The following is a 23,569-nucleotide window of genomic DNA, read 5'->3' as shown; positions in this document are numbered from 1 at the left end:
CTACCCTGTCAGAGTACGTACCGGTGGGTACATATAATGGTTGCACACCCAACAGGTGTGGGTCTCGGCCTCGGGACTCGAACCCGGCGTAGACCTGCCTACAGCCACGTCCGCCGTGTAAACTTCAGCACCGGCTTCCGCCGTACTCATCACCCTAATTAGTGAACACTCATCTACAGAGGGAGCCGTGTCCGTTTCACTGTCGTGACACAAGTTGTCACCCTGCTCCTGCTGATCCTGCTCCTGCCCAGGTCGCTTGCGGACCTCACGCAACGGTTGCTGACGAGACATAGTTCTGTCAAGAAACTGTCACTACTAAAATAATACGTGTCCTGCTCACCTCTACTCGAGCCCCACTTGGCGCGACAGAATGTGTGCGGGTACACACACTAATAATATGACGACAGACACACGTTATGCTGGACTGGAGTGACCCAAACGTAAACAAACACCTCGTTTGTTTACAAACACAGGACTGCCTGAATGGTAGATGATATTTGTCAATACACGAGTGCCTAACATTACTTAGCCCTGTTTGCCATAACTTTAAAATATCATCAAGGAGACTAACCTGTAGTACAAATAAACAATATATGATTTTCCAAGAAATTTTAATAATATTAATGAATTTGAGGCAAAAACAATAACATAACATTGGAATTATACTTGATAATGGCTAAAGTTCTCTGAGGCACAATGTGACTAGCAAAAACAAGAATGTTATTGAAACTGCAGGACGTTACGAAGGGCACCCGGCTCGACAAAAGTCCAATTCACGTTCAGTCTCTATTGTTGGTATCCGACACAACACGTAGACGCCGTCTACACATTAAATAAGGGTGGGGTTTGCTCCGAGCTAAAACTCTGTCGGTAGGCTATTTCTACCCCCAGGACCTCTGGGGGGGACCGCGGACAGTTACTATTAGGAGGCACAGTCTCTGCGATAACGTCTCGTAGCTGGAATCACCGTGTAAGATGAGGGGAGTTTGCCGTCCAACAATGCGCTGGCGCCGACTCAAGGCGACCGCGCCTTACCTTGCGAATGCTGCGCTGGCTCCACAGTCTCCAGACTGCGTGAAGGCTGTCCCAGGGAGTGCGTTGAGATGCACCAATAGGCACCACACACTTTAAGTCACCAGAGCACTCACACAGGCGAAGTTCCGGCGCGCAAGTAGTTGTTTCCCGGACCGCGGACACGTTGACGAATTCGATAATTACCGTCCCAAATGTTGATAATACCGAAAGTTCAACTTCGGGTCGCAATTCCGCAGCCCAGAATCGCGGGTAGCGAAAACTTCTTACGCGAAGCGATACGTGCTCCGACTCTGCGCAGCGGACCGACTCGTCGAGAAAATGCCAGGAGGCTCTTTTATACCTCCGCCGAGCGTCCCCAGCGGCCTCTCCTATTGGCCCGTTTTTAAGTTCAGTCGGTTGCCGATTGCCGCTAATTCTCCTGGCGCTGGCGCGCATGCGCCGTCACACTATCACTTCAAAAGTCGAATATTTATCAATACCGCGGACCATTGTTGACTAGGTCCCCTCAAACACTGTTTATATTTACTTAAATACGCCCTACTGACCATATATATTTATATGTGGGCCGTGTATCGGTACAAGATAATTCAGTTTCGGGTGTATATTATATGTTCGTGAATTCAGGCTATATTCATAACTAAAATGTTTGCCTGTCTAATTGTGCCATGGTCACTCACGAGTAGTTCATGTCCTGTGTTTCCATGGCTGGGGGACTCGTGCCACTGGGAGGTTGAAGCAGAGCGTTAGGGCCAGGGGTGAAGGGTGGTTGTCAGAGATAGGGTACCAACATTTTGGATATCAAAAAATTGCCTAGAAAAACCAGCCTATTATAGAATGAAATATTTGTTAAATCATTTGTAAAAAAAATCTTAAATTACAATAAACACGTATGTATAAAAGTGTTTTTTTTTAACAGGAATATTGTAATAACACACTAAACCCATTCTTAATCCAGGTAACCATCTCGTAAGTGAACATTAGACAAAACCGACAAAATAGTTTCGATTGTTTTATTTTTATTCACAGCACGTAAACATTCATGAGAGCTGTAAGAACTTTTTTTTTTTTTTTTTTTTTTTTAAATCCCCACCTTTTGATTTGCATCAGGAAACATATGTGGCATGTCTGGAGTTGCTCTACAGCTGCACTGGCTCACCTAGTGTCTCCTAGACCTGCCGATTGTTGAGTTTATATTTTAACACTTTATTTCAAGTATTGCAGAGTAGCGTAGTATAGCGTTACACACACCGCTATGTACAGCCCCACGTTGGTTGTGTCACTTCTCTATTTAGAGTGTAGTGTAGTCTTATATGTAGTTGGGCGCCGTTTCTCCACACACTATGCCTTTTCTGTGGGTTTCATGTAGCTATATACCAATATAAATAGAGAAAGTAAAATAAGGATTGAATAGAATTATTTGAGGTGGTGTATCTTGCAACTGTGACACAACACTGTTTAATAAATAATAAACATAACATGAACAAGTACACTGAATAATCTTAAATCTACACAAAAACAAAACACAAGACAATAACAAGTTCAGTTGCAAAACACTATGGATAGAAATTTTATTAAGTGTCAGGATGTGGTAGTGCAGGTTGGGAGTGATAGAACTATGAATTAATATGGTTTATTGTGGCTTTCTTGGTTATGTATAACTGCTTGAAAATACTGGATATAGGTTGGCACAGATGTGTAATCAATACAAAAGTTCATTAACTTCCAAATATAGTTTATAAAAAGTTTGTGTACGAAAAACAGTTTAGGTGTCAAATATTTCAAATTATTAAAATCACCGTTGCTCAGTTGCTGTAAAATGTATGTAAAATAATTATTCGCTCAGTTTTTCAACTGTATTATACTTATGCCTCGGCTATGACTCAGGGTTAGCATAAGTTCTGACTTCAGACCTCTGAGTGGAATCAAATTGTAATCACCGTCGAAAAATATCATTTTAATTTACTATAAGGTTCAAAAAGATATTTAAAATGTCAACAGGATATAACAATGACTTTAGCATAGTTCAAAGGTTCACAAGGGCGTTTCAATAAAAGTCCGTTTTGAGGACGCTACAATGTTAAAAATGGCTAACTTTAGCTTATAGCATAGGCCTCAAATATAAGTTAAAGATAACTTATCTCATCGTAGCTGGATCCCGTTGTAAACACTCACACTCATGGTTGCAACAATATAGATTGTTTTACAGACACTGATATTACTGAATTTTTACAATCTTAATTAAAATTAAATTATTTTGCTGAGGCCGGCGTCGGGATAGTCCCTAACGAAGAGACGCCTTTTCTTACTTCCTTTTTCATAACTAATTACATGGCTGCACTTCCACCCAGCGGCGGTATGCAGTTATCAAATATAGCCTGCAGCTGTTATCACTGCAGCCAAGAACAGGTAAATAATGAAGGTGATTAACAATCACAGAAAAAAACAAAATGTGAAAATATTATACATAAAATATCTGCGGTGATAAAATATTAGAAATAACAGGAGTGAAATTACAACAATCACAGAAATAGAAAATCAGGTTAGGTTTGAAGGTATTATGTGCAGTCCAATGTTACTTTGATTTAGCTAAAGCTTTCGACACTGTTAATCATCAAATAATACTAAGCAAATGTTCCAAAATTGGGCTAAGTGATAAGTATTTATCATGGTTAACAAGCTATTTAAATAACAGAAACTTTTATGTTTCAGTACAGAATATAAGTTCAGATCTCCACCCAACTCCTTCTGGCGTCCCGCAAGGTGGCACACTATCTCCTTTACTTTTCAATATCTACATTGATGATATAACATCTGGATTACAGAACTCAGTTGGCACTCTTTTTGCCGATGACTTAAAGATATATAGAAAAATCTCTTCATATCATGACAGCTATCTACTACAATGTGATATTACAGAAATTGCAAATTGGTGCACAAATAATTTGGTCAATCTAAACATGGAAAAAACTGCTATCATTACCTTCTCTAGAAAAACCTACCCATTGCAATATGAATACAAACTTGATAACTCACCTATTAAAAAATCTCAACATGTCAAAGACCTAGGAATTTTACTGGATCAAAAACTATTTTTTCATCTTCACATTGAAAACATTATCTCGGTATCTAACAAAATACTTGGTCTAATTAAATTTATCACCTTTAACACCTCCAATATTGACTCTATTCTCTCCCTCTATACAGCTCTAATAAGATCAAAACTTGAATATGGTTCTATTATATGGAATAGCATCAATAACACTGATATTGAAAAGCTTGACAGGATTCAATCTAAAGTATCTGACTATATTAACAAAAAATTAAATACCATCAATAACATAGATTTAAATTCCCTCCTTGGTTCATTATCAACTAGAAGAAAGATCTTAGATGCCATTTTTGTCTTCCATTGTTATTATGGTAATCTTATATGTCCTCATATATTTGATGTTACTGGCATTAAAATTCCTTCTTTTAATAGCCGTAACCCACCTTTTTTGTGCACACTTTTAAATACAAATGATATTATATATAGACTTGTTAACAATTTTAATATGTATGTTAATCACTTACAACCTACCAGAGAGAAAAAACTTGTTAAAAAAATTATTCTTTCGGCATCCAAAGATTAATTATCTTTATGCTCTAATGTTATTACCTAAATTATTTAATACCAGATGTATTAATCTAAGGATACCAACTGTATTTATCCACATAATATTATATGTTCTGTACTTATACATTTATTACTCTCATGAAACATTTTTGTTATTTTAAGTACTTTTCAGAAGTTAAGCACTCATATGGATATTTGTATGTTATGTTGTCTTGTCTTTGTTTTTGTCCTACTATTTGTTGTTCTTATAATTTATTGTTTTGTTCTTATTTTTGTTCTGTTACTGTATTTGTTTTTTTTACATGTCTTACATGTTGTGCCCACCGTTGGAGTCTTGTGCTGTTGGTGTGGCATGTAACAAATCAAATAAATAAATTAAAATAATAATATATGCTAGGCTGTAGAATGACAGTTCCGTAGTTCGATGGTCAAGTAGTTCATCTGGGATGTAACTTATATAAAAGTATTAAATACCATAATAGCATTAGTAATAATAATTAAATACATAAATATTAATAATAATGCACTTAATAAATAGTATATATATATCTGTACGCCGTACAACGTAACCGTACAGTATTGTGAATCTGAAAGATGTTTTGCTGAAGTTGTTAAAAACACAGTTTTAACAACACACCATACTTCAACACCAGATTAATTTTGTAATAAACACACAATTTTCCAGCCCGGTTGCTCTGGCTTCGGGTACAACTATAGACAATCTCTTAGCTTCAACATAAGAAGCAGACAACAGATAATGGCTTGTGGCATTAAAAAGCCGGGTGAATAATGAAGTAACTAGAATTTAAAATGTCTGAAAATTTGTAACGTTTTGGAAATAACGTATTTGGATATCAGATTCAGAATCTAAATAAGTATGCATTTTATTCCTCCTAAAAGCAGGGGTACCAATGGTTCCCTTGCCCCTTCACTAGGACGGGGGCAGGAACAGGCGGATGTGGAAACTGGCATGCACTGTGAAAGTAGGTAGTGTTGCACCGTCAGTTGCAGAAGGTGAACACCTGTGAGTGTTGCAGCGACCAGTTTGTGTTGCTGGAGGACGGCTACGGCAGAGTGGTGGGGCGCCTCAAGGACATGATCATCAGAGGAGGGGAGAACATCTTCCCTAGAGAGATAGAGGACATGCTGCAGACTCACCCGGACATCCTAGAAGCCCAAGTACGTCACATCTTATCTGTGTACTGTGTATGTATGTATGTATGTATGATGATAAATTCCAACACTGTTTGACCAATTGCAATAAAACACATCAAAGTATCTCACCACTAGATGGCGCTACAGCGCATCAACTTCTAAATCATGCAACTGATCGCCATGGGTAAACAGAAACTAATAGGTCACATACATACAAACAGCAATTGTGTGTCATTTCTCTATGTCCACCACACTGTCACATAACGCTATCCATTTTTGCTTTAACTCACGGACAATATATCACCCTGTGTTCAGTCCGTGCAACGCCGGGTACTGCAGCTATGAAAATTGGTGTATTGTGATTTTTACTGTCCTTAATCCTCAATAACAACAAATAGTCATTGTGATTGTGATTAGTATTTGGTGAGCGAGTTTAAAATGGAATATCATTTTTAATTCTTTATAGATTTTAGATTGCATACAGATAATTAGAGGTGAATAATTAAACCATGGCAGGACAACATGTCGGGTTCTGCTAGTTCTATGTATATTCTGTTGAGGTTGTTAGCAACAAAGCAATTCTCATCCCATTCCATTTCGTGAGACAAAACCCTTTACACCATCATGTCTTCAAAATTAAATATTCCTTGCTGCCCAGTTGTGAGCTCAGGCAGTGGTGTAACGTGGCAGACCTGCTCCTTGTGCCCTCACGAGACTCGATGCATGCTCCAGGCCTCAGTTGGCAGCACTGACGCAGCTCTCTCCGGTGTCTCTTAGATGGGGAGCGGAACAGACGTTTCAGTGGTACTCCTGCCTCCTTTACCCTTTCATTCTGTCGCTGCTTCCTTCCACATTGCAAACCAATTTTTTCTATGAGTCAGGGTGGCTACAGAATTTTCTAACATTTTCCAAAAATTTAATTTTAGCTAACACCATAAATAAAATCGAGTTATAACTTAACATGTTATTTTATTACATTCCAAAGATGGCCCGGCTGAGCAACCCGGAATAATAACAAATGCAAGTGAAACCACTATTAAAATTTTGATGTAGCCTCGTTCTGTATGTTGAACTGACGGCCTTGCTGCAGCAGGCAGGTGCTGACTGCTGGTGAGAGCTGCCAGTAGCTCCTTGAGGTCCCAGTTGTTTAGTACATTCAAAAATCATTAACATTTATTGCATTTTAATTATGCATGAATTGAAGACAAACAAATGCAAACATTATTCCATGTTATAATCAGACTACATAGACTACCACTTGTAATAAATATGAATTGCCTTTATGAAATTAATTTTTATTTCCATATGCCTTAACCTGCGGTATTAACATAAATACCTATTTCACCGGCGTAAACTAGTAAGAATCCAATTGACACACATCACAAAAACTGAAATACTTGCTCTCCTTGCCGTTGGCTATCTTGACTGTAGCGTCACAACTAGAGATGGGTCATAAAATCACAACCTGTTATTTGTTCGCATAGATCAAAAAATCACAGTAACAGTCTGTGATTCATCTCACGAAGTATCTACGATCAGAGTAGCAACTGGTCGTAGTCTTGTGTCCAACATAACTAACACTCCAGCCTATGTGGCTAGTACAGGAATTTGGAAAATGTGATTGCTCCCATACCATCAATGACAAGGCCACTTTCATTGTAATAGAGCTTCAGAACCCGTCAAACTGTGATTGTTCCCAAACAACCGATAGCTGCACACATTCTATTCTTTTACCGTCTAGGATTTTTTTTTACTTCGTGAATACTTCAAAGTGCTTTATGGAAGAATTTAACTACAGTAAATTCTTGACTGGCCGATAGAGCACAGTTTTTTTTCCCACCACAATAAATACATACTTTTGGCCTCTAATGAGGAAGGTTTTTTAATATGTAATTTACTATTGTATAATCTTCTCTTGAGCAATTCTTATTATATAGTTATTTTAACTATTGTCGAAAAGCAGGAAAAGGACGCAATATTTCTGACATCTTATTTTAACGTTTTGCCAAATTAATTATTTTTCCTGGCACAATTTGAATTTTATTTTCAGTGTTAACATTACCAGTAGCATATATTGTAGCTTGATGATAGTGATTTTCTATTACATGTATAGAATATTTACTTCAATATTTAAGTAACATAATTTCTTTTATTAGTGTTTTACTTAAAAAACTTTCTTTTTGCAGCATATTTTAATTACATTGGTTACTGTAAATTCATTAAAAATTGTCTTTATGTGTAGATGTTTTGAAACGACTCGCAATTGTAAATTTGACATCATTAGTACTTGCCATCCGCTCAGTTATTACTTTCACCATTAGAACAGACAAGAAGTGCTGTGACTGTGATCGGATCATAGATATTCAAAAGGAGTAATCACAGTTGACTAGACTATATCGCGCCAGTGCACTCTCCTGTAGGCTCACGTGACAAAATAAACCCTTTTAACTTATTGTTGGAATAAATAAGGAGTCTTTTGATCATGGTTTTACATAAGAAATAATACTTAAAAATGTAAGTATTGGAAATATTAAATACGAAAATAATGTCACTAAACAGTATGCTGAAAAAGCTAGGCAAGACAAGGTTAAAATGTAATATTGCCTTAAAATCATTAATTATGTGAACAAAAATTAACTCTGCTTAATTTTGAAACAAATGTAATATTTGTTTTTAAGGAGAGTTTTGAACTCACAAATTATTATGATTTTGGTTACAACTCCATGATCTAACCACTCTGCCGCTTCTACTGTCGATGAATAGAGCGATAAAACTGTATGTAAAATAGTAAGTAGTATATATAGGAATAATAGGCAGTTAAACAGAAATTTGTAAATATACTTTAGGAATAATATAAGTAGTGCATAAGCAGCGAACGAGCGAACATCCAGCTTATACATAATTGTTGCTACCATGTTTGAAAGTGAGTTGCCAATCGTACAGTCAGGTTCCAACAGCCTAGTAGCAGTTGCACCCTCGCAATGGGCGGCCAATGATAATTGAGATGCCACACGTAACTTAGAATACCAAACACTTGAAAGCTTCTGATAATTGTCATTCAACGATCGGGAACTCCTTCACGAGTAGTTTGAACTCGGTGGCCGTCTGAACTGCCTCGCATGCCTTCAAGGTCACAGCCAGATAATTTGGAAACTCCTTCACTTCATGAAATGTCCTTTTAGTTCTCAAATGTTTACAGAACTGTTTTACAAATTAATAAATAATTATGTATCTATATAGCCATAGAAGAAAATTATTAATAAAAGGATATATACACAAATATACACACCAGAATACGTATGTGTTTTTTTGGAATCAGGCAAGTGTAGTTTGGTTTTAGCAAAATGCACATTGTAATTATTATGTTTAAAAAATATATGATGTCATTATCCAGGAAATTTGGATTTTTAACTGTGATTACAATGGCTACCTTTAGTTTTACAGGGGGCTGGGGGTTAAAGTTTGTTTTAGTTTTTGTAAAAAAACAATGAGCTTACTATGGTTGCAGGTTACACCTATCCCTTACTTAGCACAACTTATTTGTTCCCAAAAATTCTCGTGTTATTCGAAATCGCGTATTCTGAAGCATTAGTTTCCATAAATAGCAAGGCTAATTTATTTATGTGTTCCAAAATTGTGTACGAAAATATACTTTAATATAAATGCGTTGAATAACACTCAACTACAAATATGTCACACCATTTATCTTTATATGCCTCTCATCGCACTTTGTATGACAAATACAACACCACGTAACGGGAGATATGGTTATGTACTTCATCGTCAGTCGGCTGGCTCGGGCGTGACCTTCAACTCACATCGCGTATCCTTCCGCTATCCTTCCAAACCATCCTTTACTGATAGTGAAACTGATATTACTGTCCGGATAGTTACATTTTAATTTTTCTAAAATTAAAGTACTTACTCATGTATCACCGCTTGGTTCACACCAATCCTGTCAGACCCATGATTTTTTTTTATTGCACCATTCATTTAACAAACTTTTCCATGTGAATCATCTGTTCATTTCTGTTCCGGTATCTAATGTCAAATATGTTCCCGCTAGTACAACCAAAAGCATCAGACTTGTTGGTTGGTAAGAGTCCTTATTTCGTACGATTGTGCGCATAGTTGACTTGCTTAAAACTAAAGTGCGACCAACATAAGCGTGGCCTTCATGACAATCTGCACGCCATAATACTTCTAGTTTGGTCTCAAATACTTGAACATGATGCATTATGAGTGATCAAGCACGTACAGTTACCGGCAGCTGAATGGGCAGACGTTGCTTTTGTTTGAGTGAATTCCCTGCCACTGGCTAGACTGAATTCACAGCCCGGTCTGTGGCCAGGCGACAACGGTACGGCACGGCGGCATACGCACGGACGTAAAAAAAAGTTTTGCTCCTTTACACTCCATAACCTCAATTTATCTTGCCATAGCTGATGTTTGTACAACAGCCGATAGTGTAGACAGACATGCGCGCACATTTCTTCCCCATTTGTTTAGCTAACTGTATGCCACGGGGCACATCTGTTGTTTACAGAAGTTGAAACAGCCTTTGTGGCGTCGTGCTCAACCTTTTTTTTTTCCTGCCGAGATTTCGTGCTTACTGAAATTTACAGACGTGCTATTCAAGACTGGGCTAAATGAAGACGTGCTAAGTGCTGGGTCGGATCCAGCCGTGTGACGCGAGGGGCGTGCGCAGGTGCTGGGGGTCCCGGACCCACGCCTGGGCGAGGTGGTGTGCTGCTTCGCCAGACTCCGGCCCGGGGCGTCTCTGTCTGCCCAGCAGCTCAGGGCGTACTGCACCGGCAAGGTAGCGTGGCGTACTAACCTTTCCTGAGCTACGTTAGTGAACGGCTTGTGGTGACTGGGAACCGTTAACATCGCGGACCGGAGAACGATGCTCCCGGCACAGAAAACTAGAGGGAGCGAGGTGGTTTTTCAGAAGAATGTAGGAAGGAAAGGAATGGGAGCCTCCTGAGAAAACCTCTCCATGGCGGAGACCATGCACTGTTCATTAAAGCCTGTTGCTTCAGCTACGAGCGGGTACCGTTGGCTAGTTTAAATACCCATAAACTCTTACTGACGTAATCACTGTGAGAGTTGTTTTAGATGTACACTGTGCAGTATTGTTCTCTGTGATTTAACAGCTGTTACTTAGCATAACAAGATATAAAAAAGGTAATCTCACATAATTTACATTTTTGAGCAAAAACATTTAAACAGATTTTTTTAATTCACTACATTCTTTTTCCTATACTTCATGGAACTAAAAATGTACTTAAACAACTAATTTAGACCTCTGGGGCTATGCAAAAACTTACAAAATACCAAAACACAAAAATACAATGATTCCAAAGAACACAATAATGTAACCATGTCTCTTGCATGCTCATGGTAACACCATGTAGCTAAAATGCATTATATGAAAAACATTAAATATTCACAAATTACTACAAGCTATAATAACACTAATATTACAGACGACTAAATATAGGCATAAACTGGGGTAGCAAATTAGACTTTCACCAGAACACAATAAGGGTTAAAATGGCCCCAAACAAAGTAGAGCTATCTGATGTTGCAATTCTCTCAAATAAATATGTGCAGTGAAATAACTGAAATGTATAAAGGTAGGTAGTGGCAAAACTTTTAAACTTGGCACTCAAAGAATTTGACATGAAAAACTATTACATTTTATTGAAATTAATGCCTCCATGTTAGGGAAAATGTAGCACCAAGCAGTGTGTACTACATAAATGCCTAATTTATCTTAAAACCCCACACAACCAAAACATTACCACAAAAATATTAAAAAATTTTTCTCAGATAGTATTACTCTCGAGTGCCATTATAAGGAGAAGCGCCTAAAGCGACCAACAACTTTGTATGATTACGTTAACTTCCTGAGACAATTATTTATAGACACTAGTCTTTCATAATGTTATTCTATGCCAAGTTGATTACTATTCAACCAAAATAAACCTTTACACAATCAAAGAACAAATGAACCAAGTTTCCACTTCTTGAATGCTTGTTTAATCAAATAATAGATGTTCTACTTTAGTCAAAGTTTTACCAAATTTAAAGAAACATGTTTTAAATTACATAGTGTTTATCTCTTTGAGAAACTACTCCGCCGCCATTGCTGATGTCAACAGAGGTATTAGAGACGAATGAGTGATGAATATTTTTAACCTTGGCCCTGGAGGGGAAGAGAGTGGCTGTGAAAGTACGTATTGGGACGTACGCTGGGCTGCAGGTAAACCCTCAAAAATGAATAGTAAAAAAATAAGGCCTTGGAAGCGTCGGCCTAGAAAACAAAACCAACAATAATTACCACCGAGGTGCCCAAACGTCATACAAAGGAATTTACTTATAATCTACTAGGAACTCTAGGAGGCTATGTGGATTGGGGATGAATAATAATGTAATAACAAGGCTGCTGGTTTGATTTATATAACTGCCCTTTTTTACTAAATTTATTTGCTTAACTTTTTCTTTTCCGTCATCTTTAACCTTTACGTACACATGTCTTAAAATATAATTAACTACAAACAGGAGGGAGCCCCGGGGCAACAGAATACATAAATAAAAGTAAAACAACCATCTATCTTAAACTTGACCCTGGTTTTAAGTGAGCTCGCAGGCTCAAAGGCAAGACAATTACATTTTAGCAGGAGGGCGACGATAATGATGTGACTGCTTCCAGTGTTGTACTGAAACATTTTTTGATGTGAAAAAAGTTTATAAACTGACGTATTTGTCCCTTGATGCCATCTTTTTTTTTTTACCAGAGGCATGGCTAACAAGAGCATTCCAGCCACGGGCTCGAAACGCCACTGCATTACTAGAATGTTCTCTTATGTCCTCCTAGAAATTTATTTTTTCCATATAAATTTTAAATGTGTCCAACTGACAGTGCACTATTATTGACAGATTAATTGACTATAAAAAATAATAAGCAGAATCAGGGTGGTTACTAATGCAAGTGGTACAGTAACAAAATTTGTGGTACATTAAAAAGTTTTTCAAGTGCGTAATTTACTTCAATTAATTAATACATGCTGTTTTCCACGTAGAGTTGTCTTAAAAAGTCGGTGATTCGAAAACCTTTTTAATACATCCCCAAATTAATTAAGACTAATGGGGAAGCAGTCTGCCAATACTCCATCGAGATCTTCAAGCAACCACTGGTGCTATAAACTAAGAACAATAAAACTCCATTGTTAAGATCCCATTTACGACCAGCTCTATATTACAACCCCTTTTCGAAGAATCGCACAACATTTTAAGGCAATCAGCCGAAAATTATTTTGAAGTTTGTTACGCAGCGTTTCTCCAGGCAAGCACCCCTCCCGCCTCAGACAACTGTTCTGTGGCGTTGTGTGTCGCCCGCCTAACACCAACCATTGTGATATTGCTCGCTCTTTGCTCTTAGACACGATACCCTCTCTGTTTGCTTCGGTTAGTTCCAGCTGAAAAATTCACAATCGCGATAAACTCAAAAAATAACATAATCTGTGATGCTTTAAAGCTGAAATACAATTTTTTTTTTTTTTTTTTTTAATTTTTTCCCGTATCTTGCACGATTTGTACACAAAGAATCTCTCATTTTTTTAATGTTAATGTTTCAGGGATTTCTGGTTAATAGTATCTCAAAAATGGAGCATCTTAGAGAATACATGCACAGACCTGCCAACTCTCACGATTTTGGTGTGAGGCTCACGATTTTAAGGTCCATCTCACGCCCTCACGCTAAAATAGTGTTTCCTCACGATTTTTCGGGGCCCCAAGATTTTATTTGTAAAAGTTACAAAACAAGTTTTACGAAAGCTTACAGTAACGAGTTTTCATCAATACTCGAGTCACGTAAAGGGAGCAATTTTGCGTTTTGTAGCGTGTGCCGTGCTGATTTTTCTATCTCGCATAGTGGAAGAGGAGACATTATGAAACATGTTGCTACAAAAAAAAATAAAAATAACACGTGAAGTGTATTGCTACCAATAAAAAAATTAATTTTGCTGTGAACAGTGATAATAGTGTTACACGAGCAGAATGTTATTTTACATCTTTTTTAGTTGCGGCCCTGCATGATCACTACACGACAGCGCTAAATTATGTTCAACTAAATTAAATCTGCAACCTATAATTTGTTGAAATAAATTTTGAAGCAGAGACCATGTAACATATGTACAGGTATGTCACTTAAATTTAAAGATTCTCATTGGTTTTTTTTTTTATATCTAACCTGTATTTATGGGCCTGAAAATTTTTATCGAGGACCTCATGATTTTTTAAATTTGAATGTTGGCAGGTCTGCATGCATATAATAAAACATGTTGCAAATTTAAATATGAATAAAAAATGTTACTAGTAAATTGTTCGTATTTCTAACAATTCTCATTTTATTAGCATCCTTGCTGAAGAACCCGGCGTTGCCAGGACTTTACACATCAAGAGGTTAATTTTAGTGGGATGGGAAAAAATTTTATTTTTCGAAATCTCACGTAGACAGTAGATTTTTATTCAGATAGAAAGCTTCCAAAGCTTGAAGGTACACATTGTTTTTCGGTTGTCCGTCAAGAGCATAAGGGAAAAAAAATACATGGCATGCCGAATCTTAAACAAGTCATGTATAGTTGTCCCATGTGAAAAACATGGCATTTACACAGTGATGTCCCCTGTGCTTTGTTGATTCAGTGAATGCAAGTCAGATTGCAGACTGCACTCGCTTGAAATCGAAGGGCAACTATGCAATAACTGTTGCAAGTACTATGCAATAGGAAAATTGCATCATCAAGATGTACCAAAATTCTGCTTTAGGGATCGTCCATTAATCACGTGAGGAACGAAAAGGGGGGGGGGGGGGGGGGGGGGAAATCACTCAATATCACAAGGGGGGAGGGGGGGTGTAGAGAGATATCACGTGTATTTATTTTTTCGTGCGATTTCTACTAAACCGAAAAGGGACGTGTGACCTTGACTCGCCATATCCAGGCAACAATATTCCCGCCCGCCGCAACATGAACCACCCTGTTCGGCTTGCCAGTCGCCAGTAAGACTGTGATTTTGGCGCCGAATACATGCGTATATCACATATAAGCCTTTCCTTTATTATTTTTATGCCAGTGAGAATAAACATGCAACCTTAATATGTGTCTGGACATTTTTATCACTGTGCTTAATTTTCCAGAATTAAATTAGTATATACCTATATTTAAAGATAATATTCGGAAATTTTAAAAAATATTTTGTACCAAAAAAATACACGTTGGGGGGGGGGGGGGGGGTGGGTAGTCTGAAACCTCACCACAAATCACTAGGGGGGAGGGGGGGTTAAAAATTTGCTAAAAAAGCATCACGTGATTAATGGACGTCCCCTTAAGGAGTACCGTATTTACTCGTGTATAGCGCGCACCACGATTTTTGCAACAAATTCCAAAGAAAAAAAAAATTTTCCCGTAAATAAATTTTACTAACATTTTGTGGTACCTGTTAAGTAATTACGTATGAAACAAATGATAATTTAAATTGATGTGTGGTGATGCGTCAGGAAAATACTTAAACTCTGCTGTGTAGATGGAAGATGATAAGCGCTGTATGGTCACAACTGGTACGAAGCGGGAAGGAGGGAGGCAGGCAGGAACGGGACTATGACCATCAAGTAACCTTGACAGTTTACAGGACTAAACACCACGACTCCCGTCACGCTACGTTGCTAAGCTGGCGCGGAGGACTGGAGGACTCACAGGTAGCTGCTGGGACGAGGAAGCGAAGTGGGAGGGGGAATGGCGACAACATTCTCTCTCTCTCTCTCTTATTTTACTAGCTGCGCTGGCTTTCTGTAGAGGGGAGGTCTAAAAATAAACAAGAGACGTGCGAGCTTGCGTGCGTGTGTGTGCGAGAGACCAGGTTGTGTGCGTGCGCGTGCGTGCATGTGTGTGTGTGTGTGTGTGTGAAAGAGAGGCCTTGTTGCTTGTGCGTATGTGTGGGGGCTGGCCAGAAACGTCACCCGTCACTTAACGACTTCCACTCCTCCTCCCCGCCTCACTTTTTTTTTTCCCGTGTATAGCGCGCATCCTTATTTTTTTCCTTTACTTGAGGGGAAAAAAGGGTGCGCTATACACGAGTATATACGGTATAGGGGATGGGAGTGGTTTTCCAAAATCACATGTTGTAGTGATTCTCTCTTGTTTTGAAGGTCAGAGTAAAAGTGCAGATTCGTTTAAGAACAAAGTAGGGCTGGGCGATTCCACAGATTTCATTTCGATTTGATTCCGATTCAAATTACTGTAAAAAAATTGAAATTTCGATTTCAATTCAATTCTTTAATTCTAGAGCAAATGCATAAGGTAAACAAGTGTAAAAAAATTTCTAACAATGTAGACAAACTTTCTTTAGTCTTTAGATATATATTCCTCAACCAATATTACAGATATTAATTACAAATAAGAAATCAATTATTTCATTATCATTGACACTATGTTATTGCTAATTAGCAATTATGTTTTCATGTAAAAACAATAACTGTTCAACAACATCAGGCGAGAGACATTGCCTTCGAGATGTTACAATGTTTCCAGCAGCAGAAAACAAACGTTCACTGGGAACTGATGTTGCGGGAATGCATAGAAATCTCCTGGCAGCAACTGACAAATATTTGTATACAGTCTGGTTTTCTCTCCACCAGTCATATGTGTTAATATGTCTTTTCTCAACAGGTTCACTGAGGTATCTTGATATCTCATGCCCCACTGGATCACTAAATGCTTCAACGAAACATGATTCATTCTTGGCACATTGTTCCTCAAAATTGCTCCAAATATTTACAGATGGCCCAGGCTGTCATTCAACATGTCCTGTCTGTATGGGAATGCACTCTGCAGGCACATTAACATTCTTAGGAATATTAAGCTTTATAAAGGCAATTGCCTTTTCTCGTTCGTGAGCTTCAAGTAGAACTGCTTTAAACCTGGGGTCAAGAATCATGCCTGCGACATATTCTCCAGTCAGTTTAATATCTGCAAATCTTGATAACATAGCCTTCGACAGATTCCTGGCAAACGAAATTCCATCTCCCGAGTCTGCTTTTGATACAAAATAATGTAGTAGCATATTTCTTATACCATCTATGATGGGTATAATCATTGAAATTGTTGGGAAATTCTGGCTACTGAATTCAATAGTTGCATGATTTAGAGGTTCAAGAACCTAACTAAACCTTCAGCTAGTTTCCATTCACTAGAATTCAAATTGTCAATGGAACCAGATGATGCAGTTTCTGCTGAAATTGATTCTTTTTGTTCAACAAGTCTCTGCAACATGGCAAATTCACTGTTCCAGTGAGTGTCAATGTCTTGAATTAACTCGTGTTCAGGATTTTTCATTAAAACTTGAAGATCGTGGAGTCGTTGACGGGCTTGTGTGCTGCGTCTGTAGTGCCCTACAACTGCACGAGCTTTCTTGCAAAGGGGCTCAATTCCAGGTGTTTCTTTCTTTGCATCATTGATTGAGAGTTGCAACGTATGGCCCAGACAACTGAAAGAAGTCCAAGGTGTCTTTGACAATGCGGACTTGATGTTTCTGGCATTGTCCGACACAACATATACTGGTAGCGAGCTTGGAATGTTATACTTTACAAACATTTCAGTTAAGGTATGTGAAATTGCAGTACCAGTGTTTTCGCATGTAAATGGAGAATTTCCCAGCATGAAATGTGAAAGTACGAAATCTTCATCAAGGTAGTGTGCTGTTAATGATAAGAAAGAATCATTACTTCGTGAAGTCCACATGTCTGTGGTTAAAGCTATGGAATTTACTCCGCCGTCAATGTCTGTTGCCAGTTTTGTTTTTATTCTTTCAAGATGATGTTCATAAAGATCTGGAATTACACGCCTTGCAAATGTTCTACGGTCAGGCATGCTATATTTTGATTCAACCAGTGACATGAGGTCTCTAAAACCTGTATCTTGGACCATGCTGAATGATTGAAGATCTGTTGCCAACATTTTGCCTATTGCACTGGTAATTTAAGAAAAAGAACACAACTACCACATGTGTAGCTATCAAACTTCCTCACTTAAAAAAAAAAAAAAAAAAAAATGTATAAAAGCGGAACTCGGAATTAAAACAAAGTGGTTATCACAGATATAGTGCAACTGCACAGCTTCGATGGAAGAATCACTTTTTTATGTCCAAACCGTGCTACTGAAGTCTGCCACCATTAGCGCTCAAGTTGCAGACAATTCGGCAGCCATTTTGTGGAAGTGTTGCATGCACGTCGGTATCATATCTATGAAGCTAAGGTAGTGTTTATTTACCGCTTTCGGTGATTTAATAAAGATAATTTTTTTCCCACTTTGAACAAAATGAGTGTTGGAGGTAAATATTGCTTATGAATCATGAGTGTTTCGCAGAACCAAAGAGAGAGAGAGAGAGAGAGAGAGAGAGAGAGAGAGAGAGAGAGAGAGAGAGAGAGAGAGAGATAGATATAGATAGATAGAGAGATATAGATATAGAGAGATAGATAGATAGAGAGATAGAGAGAGAGAGATAGATATAGATATAGATAGAGAGATAGATATAGAGATAGATAGATATAGAGAGAGATAGATAGATATAGATAGAGAGAGATAGAGATAGAGATATAGAGATAGAGAGATAGATAGATATAGAGATAGATAGATATAGAGATAGATAGATATAGATAGACAGATATAGATAGATATAGAGATAGATATAGATAGACAGATATATATAGATAGAGATAGATAGAGAGAGAGAGATAGATAGAGATAGATAGAGAGAGAGAGAGAGTGTGTGTGCGTGCGTGCTTTGAATATATATACTGTATAGAAGTCGCGAGTGGATAGGATTTACTCTACGTTTTTCAGAAGCGTATGATGAGCAGCTTGGGATCTTCACCGCTGCAGTGCGCTGCCGTAACGCCCTGTATCGTCTTAGTTGTTATTTACACGTTAGAGCGCAGCTCTGTCGCCTGCTGTCATTCCCCGCACCCCCCACCTATCATTCACTGCAGCTCAAGTTCGTTCAACGGGAGGGGGAAGGGGTGTTTGAAGAGTTTGACACTTGTCCGCTAGGGACCACCACAAGTCGATGCCCTAGAGATGGTGGCGATTGCGGCGGTGAATTAACCAACTACCTCAAACCGTATTAGAAATTTTAACCTGGGCTGGCGATTTCTATACAGTATATATATTCAAAGGTGCATGCGTGCGTGCGTGGTTTTTTTTGTCATACGCAGGGTACCTGTCTCTCCTTTTCTCTCTTCTTCCCGGGGTGGGCATTCACTCCCAGACGTTCCTGTTGGCCTGGTAGCGTGGATGTCTTGTAGGAGATGTTTATTTTTGCGTGTTTTTCAAAAGCGGCAGTTCGTCGTAAAGGGAATTTCACTATTTCGGAACAAATAAAATTCGGTATTTAGAGGTTAAAACAGCATTGATCTTATGGCGGTTCGGCGGGACCAAAATTTTATTTCGTTGCATAGGGTTTTTCGTTAAATAGAATATTCGTTAATGGAGGTTTTACTGTATACTGCCTTACTGAATAATTAATACAGTAGAACCTCGATGATACGTTCCCGTTTCATACATTTTCCCGTGTCGTACGCCGATTAATTTTGGTCCCGCCGAAAGTACTATATTTACAATGGTTTACTTTCCCGGAACATACACTTATAAAATCAATAATTTCCCGTTTCATACGTTTTTACAAAGCGGAAAAGCCCTAAAATTCACAAAATTTTTTGTTATATTCCTCCTGACAAAATACGTTTTAATGCTTTTATTTTGAAAAACGTTCATTGTTTACCTTTGCAAACGTAAGAAAATAACTTTATCGCACCATAGATATGGATATTATCAGGAAGACTGTGCACCTCGCTACTAGCATCTATGGCCAGCACCAAGCGAGACTAGTGGCACAAACTAGCAATGATTATGAAAATGGTGCACGTGCTTTACCAAGCCACGGATCTCATACATATTTTGTGCATTCATTAATCTTTGAACTGAATATACCCGTTTGTTATTGTTTTTCTTACGATCGGACTGTTTATTATTAAGTTTCTCAAGTTAAAATTTTATTGAAATTTGTTCTGTTGCATAAAGTTGTTTGTAAAATGAAACAAACAAGCAAAAATTTCTGATTTTCTTTTTACAATAGCCTAATTTTTGTTATTTCTAATTTAGGCTTGGTGACCTTTCCCCCTCCAAGAAAGGACTGCTTTACTTGATTATGGACTGTATTTTACATTTCTGGTGGTTTTATTATATGTATATATAATGATGAATTCATATCTTTCATTAATATAATGCAATTATTTACACATTATGTATTTAAGTTTAATCTGACATTGTGCTGGTATGCTAGACTTAAAAAAAATTTTTATTATTGCCATTCCCTTTTCATACACTTTCCCGCATCATACACCATTTTTGTGCCCTCCGTTGAAAAGTGTATGACAGGGGTTCTACTGTATATCATAAGAATACTCTGCAAAGTTGGAGTGTATTGCACAAAAGCAAATAATATAACTGAAACGCAATGGTTACAAAAATATTTTAGAAAATGATCAAAAAATACAATTACATAAGGAAATATATATATATAATGTTTTCATGCAGTACCTGGCTACAAAGACTGTACCAGTGTACCGTATGCATATTCACAGTTTACTAGTGGTGTTGGTGCAACATTAATGTGCAGAACTGCTCTGCTGCCTCTTCCAGATCGCCCACTTCAAGATACCACTGCACGTACGCTTCGTAACGAGTTTCCCGAAGACCACGTCGGGGAAGATCCAGAAGTTCAAGTTGCAAGAACAACTCGTCGAGGAGCTGCGTGAAGACAGGGAAGTACGGACCCCGTGACGACTCACCGTCACACCGGCCCCTCCGGTTCATGCTCGACTGCAGAGTTGTACAATACATGCTTTGCCCATTAGGGCATAAAACTGACCTTTGAACATGGCCCCGTGTGCACGTTGGCAACTACCACAATAAATAAGCATAGGGCCTTAAGGTGAGGACGACACCAAGGTTTTTATTGACCTTGAAACCACTTAGGTATCTAGGTACGATATGCAGCTGCACTGGGATCCAGTTTGCAACCTTAGCCACGTGAAAAGATATGTGAGCGATTGTCTCCAAGGTCTCACCGTTACCAAAACCAGACCCATCTTAGTTGCTTACAGTTCAGCATCACATTTCAACCATTAATGCTAGATTCAAGTGAACATGCTAATAAGGGATCGTCCATTAATCACGTGAGGCTAGATAAAAAAAGGGGGGGAGGGGGGTCGGGAAAAATCACGAAATATCACAAGGGGGAAGGGGGGGTGTAGAGAGATATTACGTGTATTTATTTTTTCACGCGATTTCTACTAAACCGAAAAGCGACGCGTGATCTTGACTCGGCGTAGCCAGGCAACCAGTAAGACTGTGATTTTGGTGCCGAATACATGCATAAATCACATATAAGCCTTTCCTTTATTATTTTTATGCCAGTGAGAATAAACCTGCAACCTTAATGTGTGTCTGAACATTTTTATCACTGTGCTTAATTTTCCAGAATTAAATTAGATTATACCTATATTTAAAGATCATATTCGGAAATTTTAAAAAATATTTTGTACCAAAAAAATACACGTGATTTATTTGGGGGGGGGGGGGGGGGGGAGAAATTAAGTCAAACTTCACCACAAATCACTAGAGGGGAGGGGGGTTAAAAATTTGCTAAAAACACATCACGTGATTAATGGATGACCCCTAACATACATAATTACTAGATTCAAGTGAACGTGCTAATAACATACATAATTACTATACTTACACATGTGCCTTCATTACTTTCTTTTATTGAAATTGTGCAATGATATAATGGGTTTGTCATTTATCTTTCAAAAACACTTATTAATAAAGTTATTGTACCTAATGAATTTTTATAATTAAAATGATCAACTTTTGTTCATACTTACTCTTGGTATTTTCTACATTTCTAGTTTTATGGACCTCATTTTTATCCCTGTACTCTTCAATTCAATTTTAAAGTTTGAACTTTTTTTTAATAAACTTGATTTAAATTTGTACGACATTTCCCCATATATTGATTATTATCAAGGGTATATTTTGACCACCTGCCGCTGGTGATGATGCTGGTGTTATTCGTCCAAGGTGCCAACTAGCGATCAACATGAATCTTGTGTGCTAGCAGACGGCAGGTGGTGACCAGACAAATATGTTATATCTGGTCACATACTACCTTCATACATGGCACTACTGCAGACATGGCTTGCATTATAACTGTAGCCTTTGCTCAATATGCCACACCTGAATGCTCACGTGGTTGTGAGTACGGGCATAATTAAAATTGACAACTAATCAAGGGCCTTCTGGCCTTTGACTTTTACATTAATTGAACAGATTTCACAGGCATGCAGCCAATTAATTCCTTCTTTGGGATTTTCTACAATATGCAATTTTCACAAATTCTTTTTCAAGACTGAAGTGACAAACTAAAATGGCGCTGAAAGCTTTTTCCGGTGCGAGCAGATGGTAGTAATGAAGAGGGCTTGCAAACCGGCTTTCGACTTGGGAATTCTGTTTGATCAACGCCACTGGTATTATTCCCAGCACTAAACATTATGCCCAACTTCGCCCTCAACTTTTTAAAAGCTCTCACTATCCATTACATAATCTAACAGCTTTTACACATTGTTTAAGGGCCAGAGGAAAATTGTTGCAAAAATTAAAGCAAGAGGAATTTTATGATACATATGCTATACGTGAAAATTTTTTAGTCACAAACCATTTTCTTAATAAACAAAAGATTCAATTTATTAACTTTATTCTGCCAATGTAATCATGATACAGGGGAAATAGTGGCATGGCAGGGCGTCGCAAGAGGCGTCTACTTCAGCTTCTTCTTGGGGCGGATGTTGTTGGTGTGGCCGCATTTCTTCTTGCGGCAGTTGGTGGCCCTGGGGTGGAGGCGCGCGTAGCACTTGCGACAGATCATCTTGTCGCAGTTGTACTTCTGGGCCAGGATCCTCAGAGTGGGCTCGATCACTCCGCCCCGCAGTCGCAGCACCAGGTGCAGCGTGGACTCTGCCAACCAGCCAGCGCTATCATTACCTATTCATTTCTGACTACCAACTACATAGCAACTGTGTTCACACGTGAAATAATTTAGGATTGATTCAAGCAAAAACCAAAGTGTGCATCCTGCAAGAATGATTAAAAAACTGGATTTAATTTTTTCTTTTATAAATGTCACTTGTTTTGCTAAATTGCATCAAATCAATTATTACTTAGTTTTTGTTTGATATAAGATATTTAGACAGAATATATGTACATGTCCCCTCAAGCATGCATATTCATTCATGCAGAACATGTTTATTGCATGATGTAATTGTATAAAATACATTTACTCACAAGAGTCCAGCCTACACTGTGAAGAAGATTAATTTAATGTTTCTCTTAATTTTTAGTCCAAATTGTTTATTAAAAGATCAAAATCAAAAGCCGCAAATGTTTGCCCATACATATCTTAGTTTTGGACTGGTTCCCTGAAACTGTAACACCCAGCCTTAAGTAACAAGATAAAAAATTTTAACTGATCACATTCTAACACTTTGAAAAATAATTTCAGTATTTGGTTCCTTCTTACAGTTACATTCACTTTGTACCAAATAAAATCTCTAAAACATCAACTTTTGCATTCTTAAGCAAAATT

General features: G+C 38.0%; 2 protein-coding genes across 7 annotated transcripts in view; one reads left to right on the top strand and one right to left on the bottom strand.

Annotated features, from left to right (window-relative positions):
* The window catches only part of LOC134533287 (medium-chain acyl-CoA ligase ACSF2, mitochondrial), a 177,757-nt gene extending 155,950 nt beyond the window's left edge, over positions 1-21,807 (top strand). For 3 of the 5 annotated variants that reach the window (XM_063370743.1, XM_063370744.1, XM_063370747.1), the window contains 3 exons: positions 5,689-5,830; positions 10,515-10,625; positions 20,566-21,807. In XM_063370743.1, the coding sequence (XP_063226813.1) occupies positions 5,689-5,830; positions 10,515-10,625; positions 20,566-20,706 (394 nt within the window). In that variant the 3' untranslated portion in view covers positions 20,707-21,807. Of the gene's footprint in view, positions 1-5,688; positions 5,831-10,431; positions 10,626-20,565 lie in introns of those variants that run through there. The other 2 variants (XM_063370745.1, XM_063370746.1) reach the window with 2 other exon arrangements.
* Positions 21,808-22,664: 857 nt separating this feature from the next.
* The window catches only part of LOC134533289 (ubiquitin-ribosomal protein eL40 fusion protein), a 64,297-nt gene continuing 63,392 nt past the window's right edge, over positions 22,665-23,569 (bottom strand). For both annotated transcript variants that reach the window (XM_063370749.1, XM_063370750.1), the window contains exon 3: positions 22,665-22,941. In XM_063370749.1, coding sequence (XP_063226819.1) covers positions 22,745-22,941 — 197 coding nt within the window. In that variant the 3' untranslated portion in view covers positions 22,665-22,744. The remainder of the gene's footprint in view (positions 22,942-23,569) is intronic.

This window comes from Bacillus rossius, chromosome 6 (assembly GCF_032445375.1).
Source record: "Bacillus rossius redtenbacheri isolate Brsri chromosome 6, Brsri_v3, whole genome shotgun sequence".
Lineage (NCBI taxonomy): Eukaryota > Metazoa > Arthropoda > Insecta > Phasmatodea > Bacillidae > Bacillus > Bacillus rossius.
Note: the sequence above shows the minus strand (reverse complement) of the source record. Positions and strands in the feature narration are given on the sequence as shown.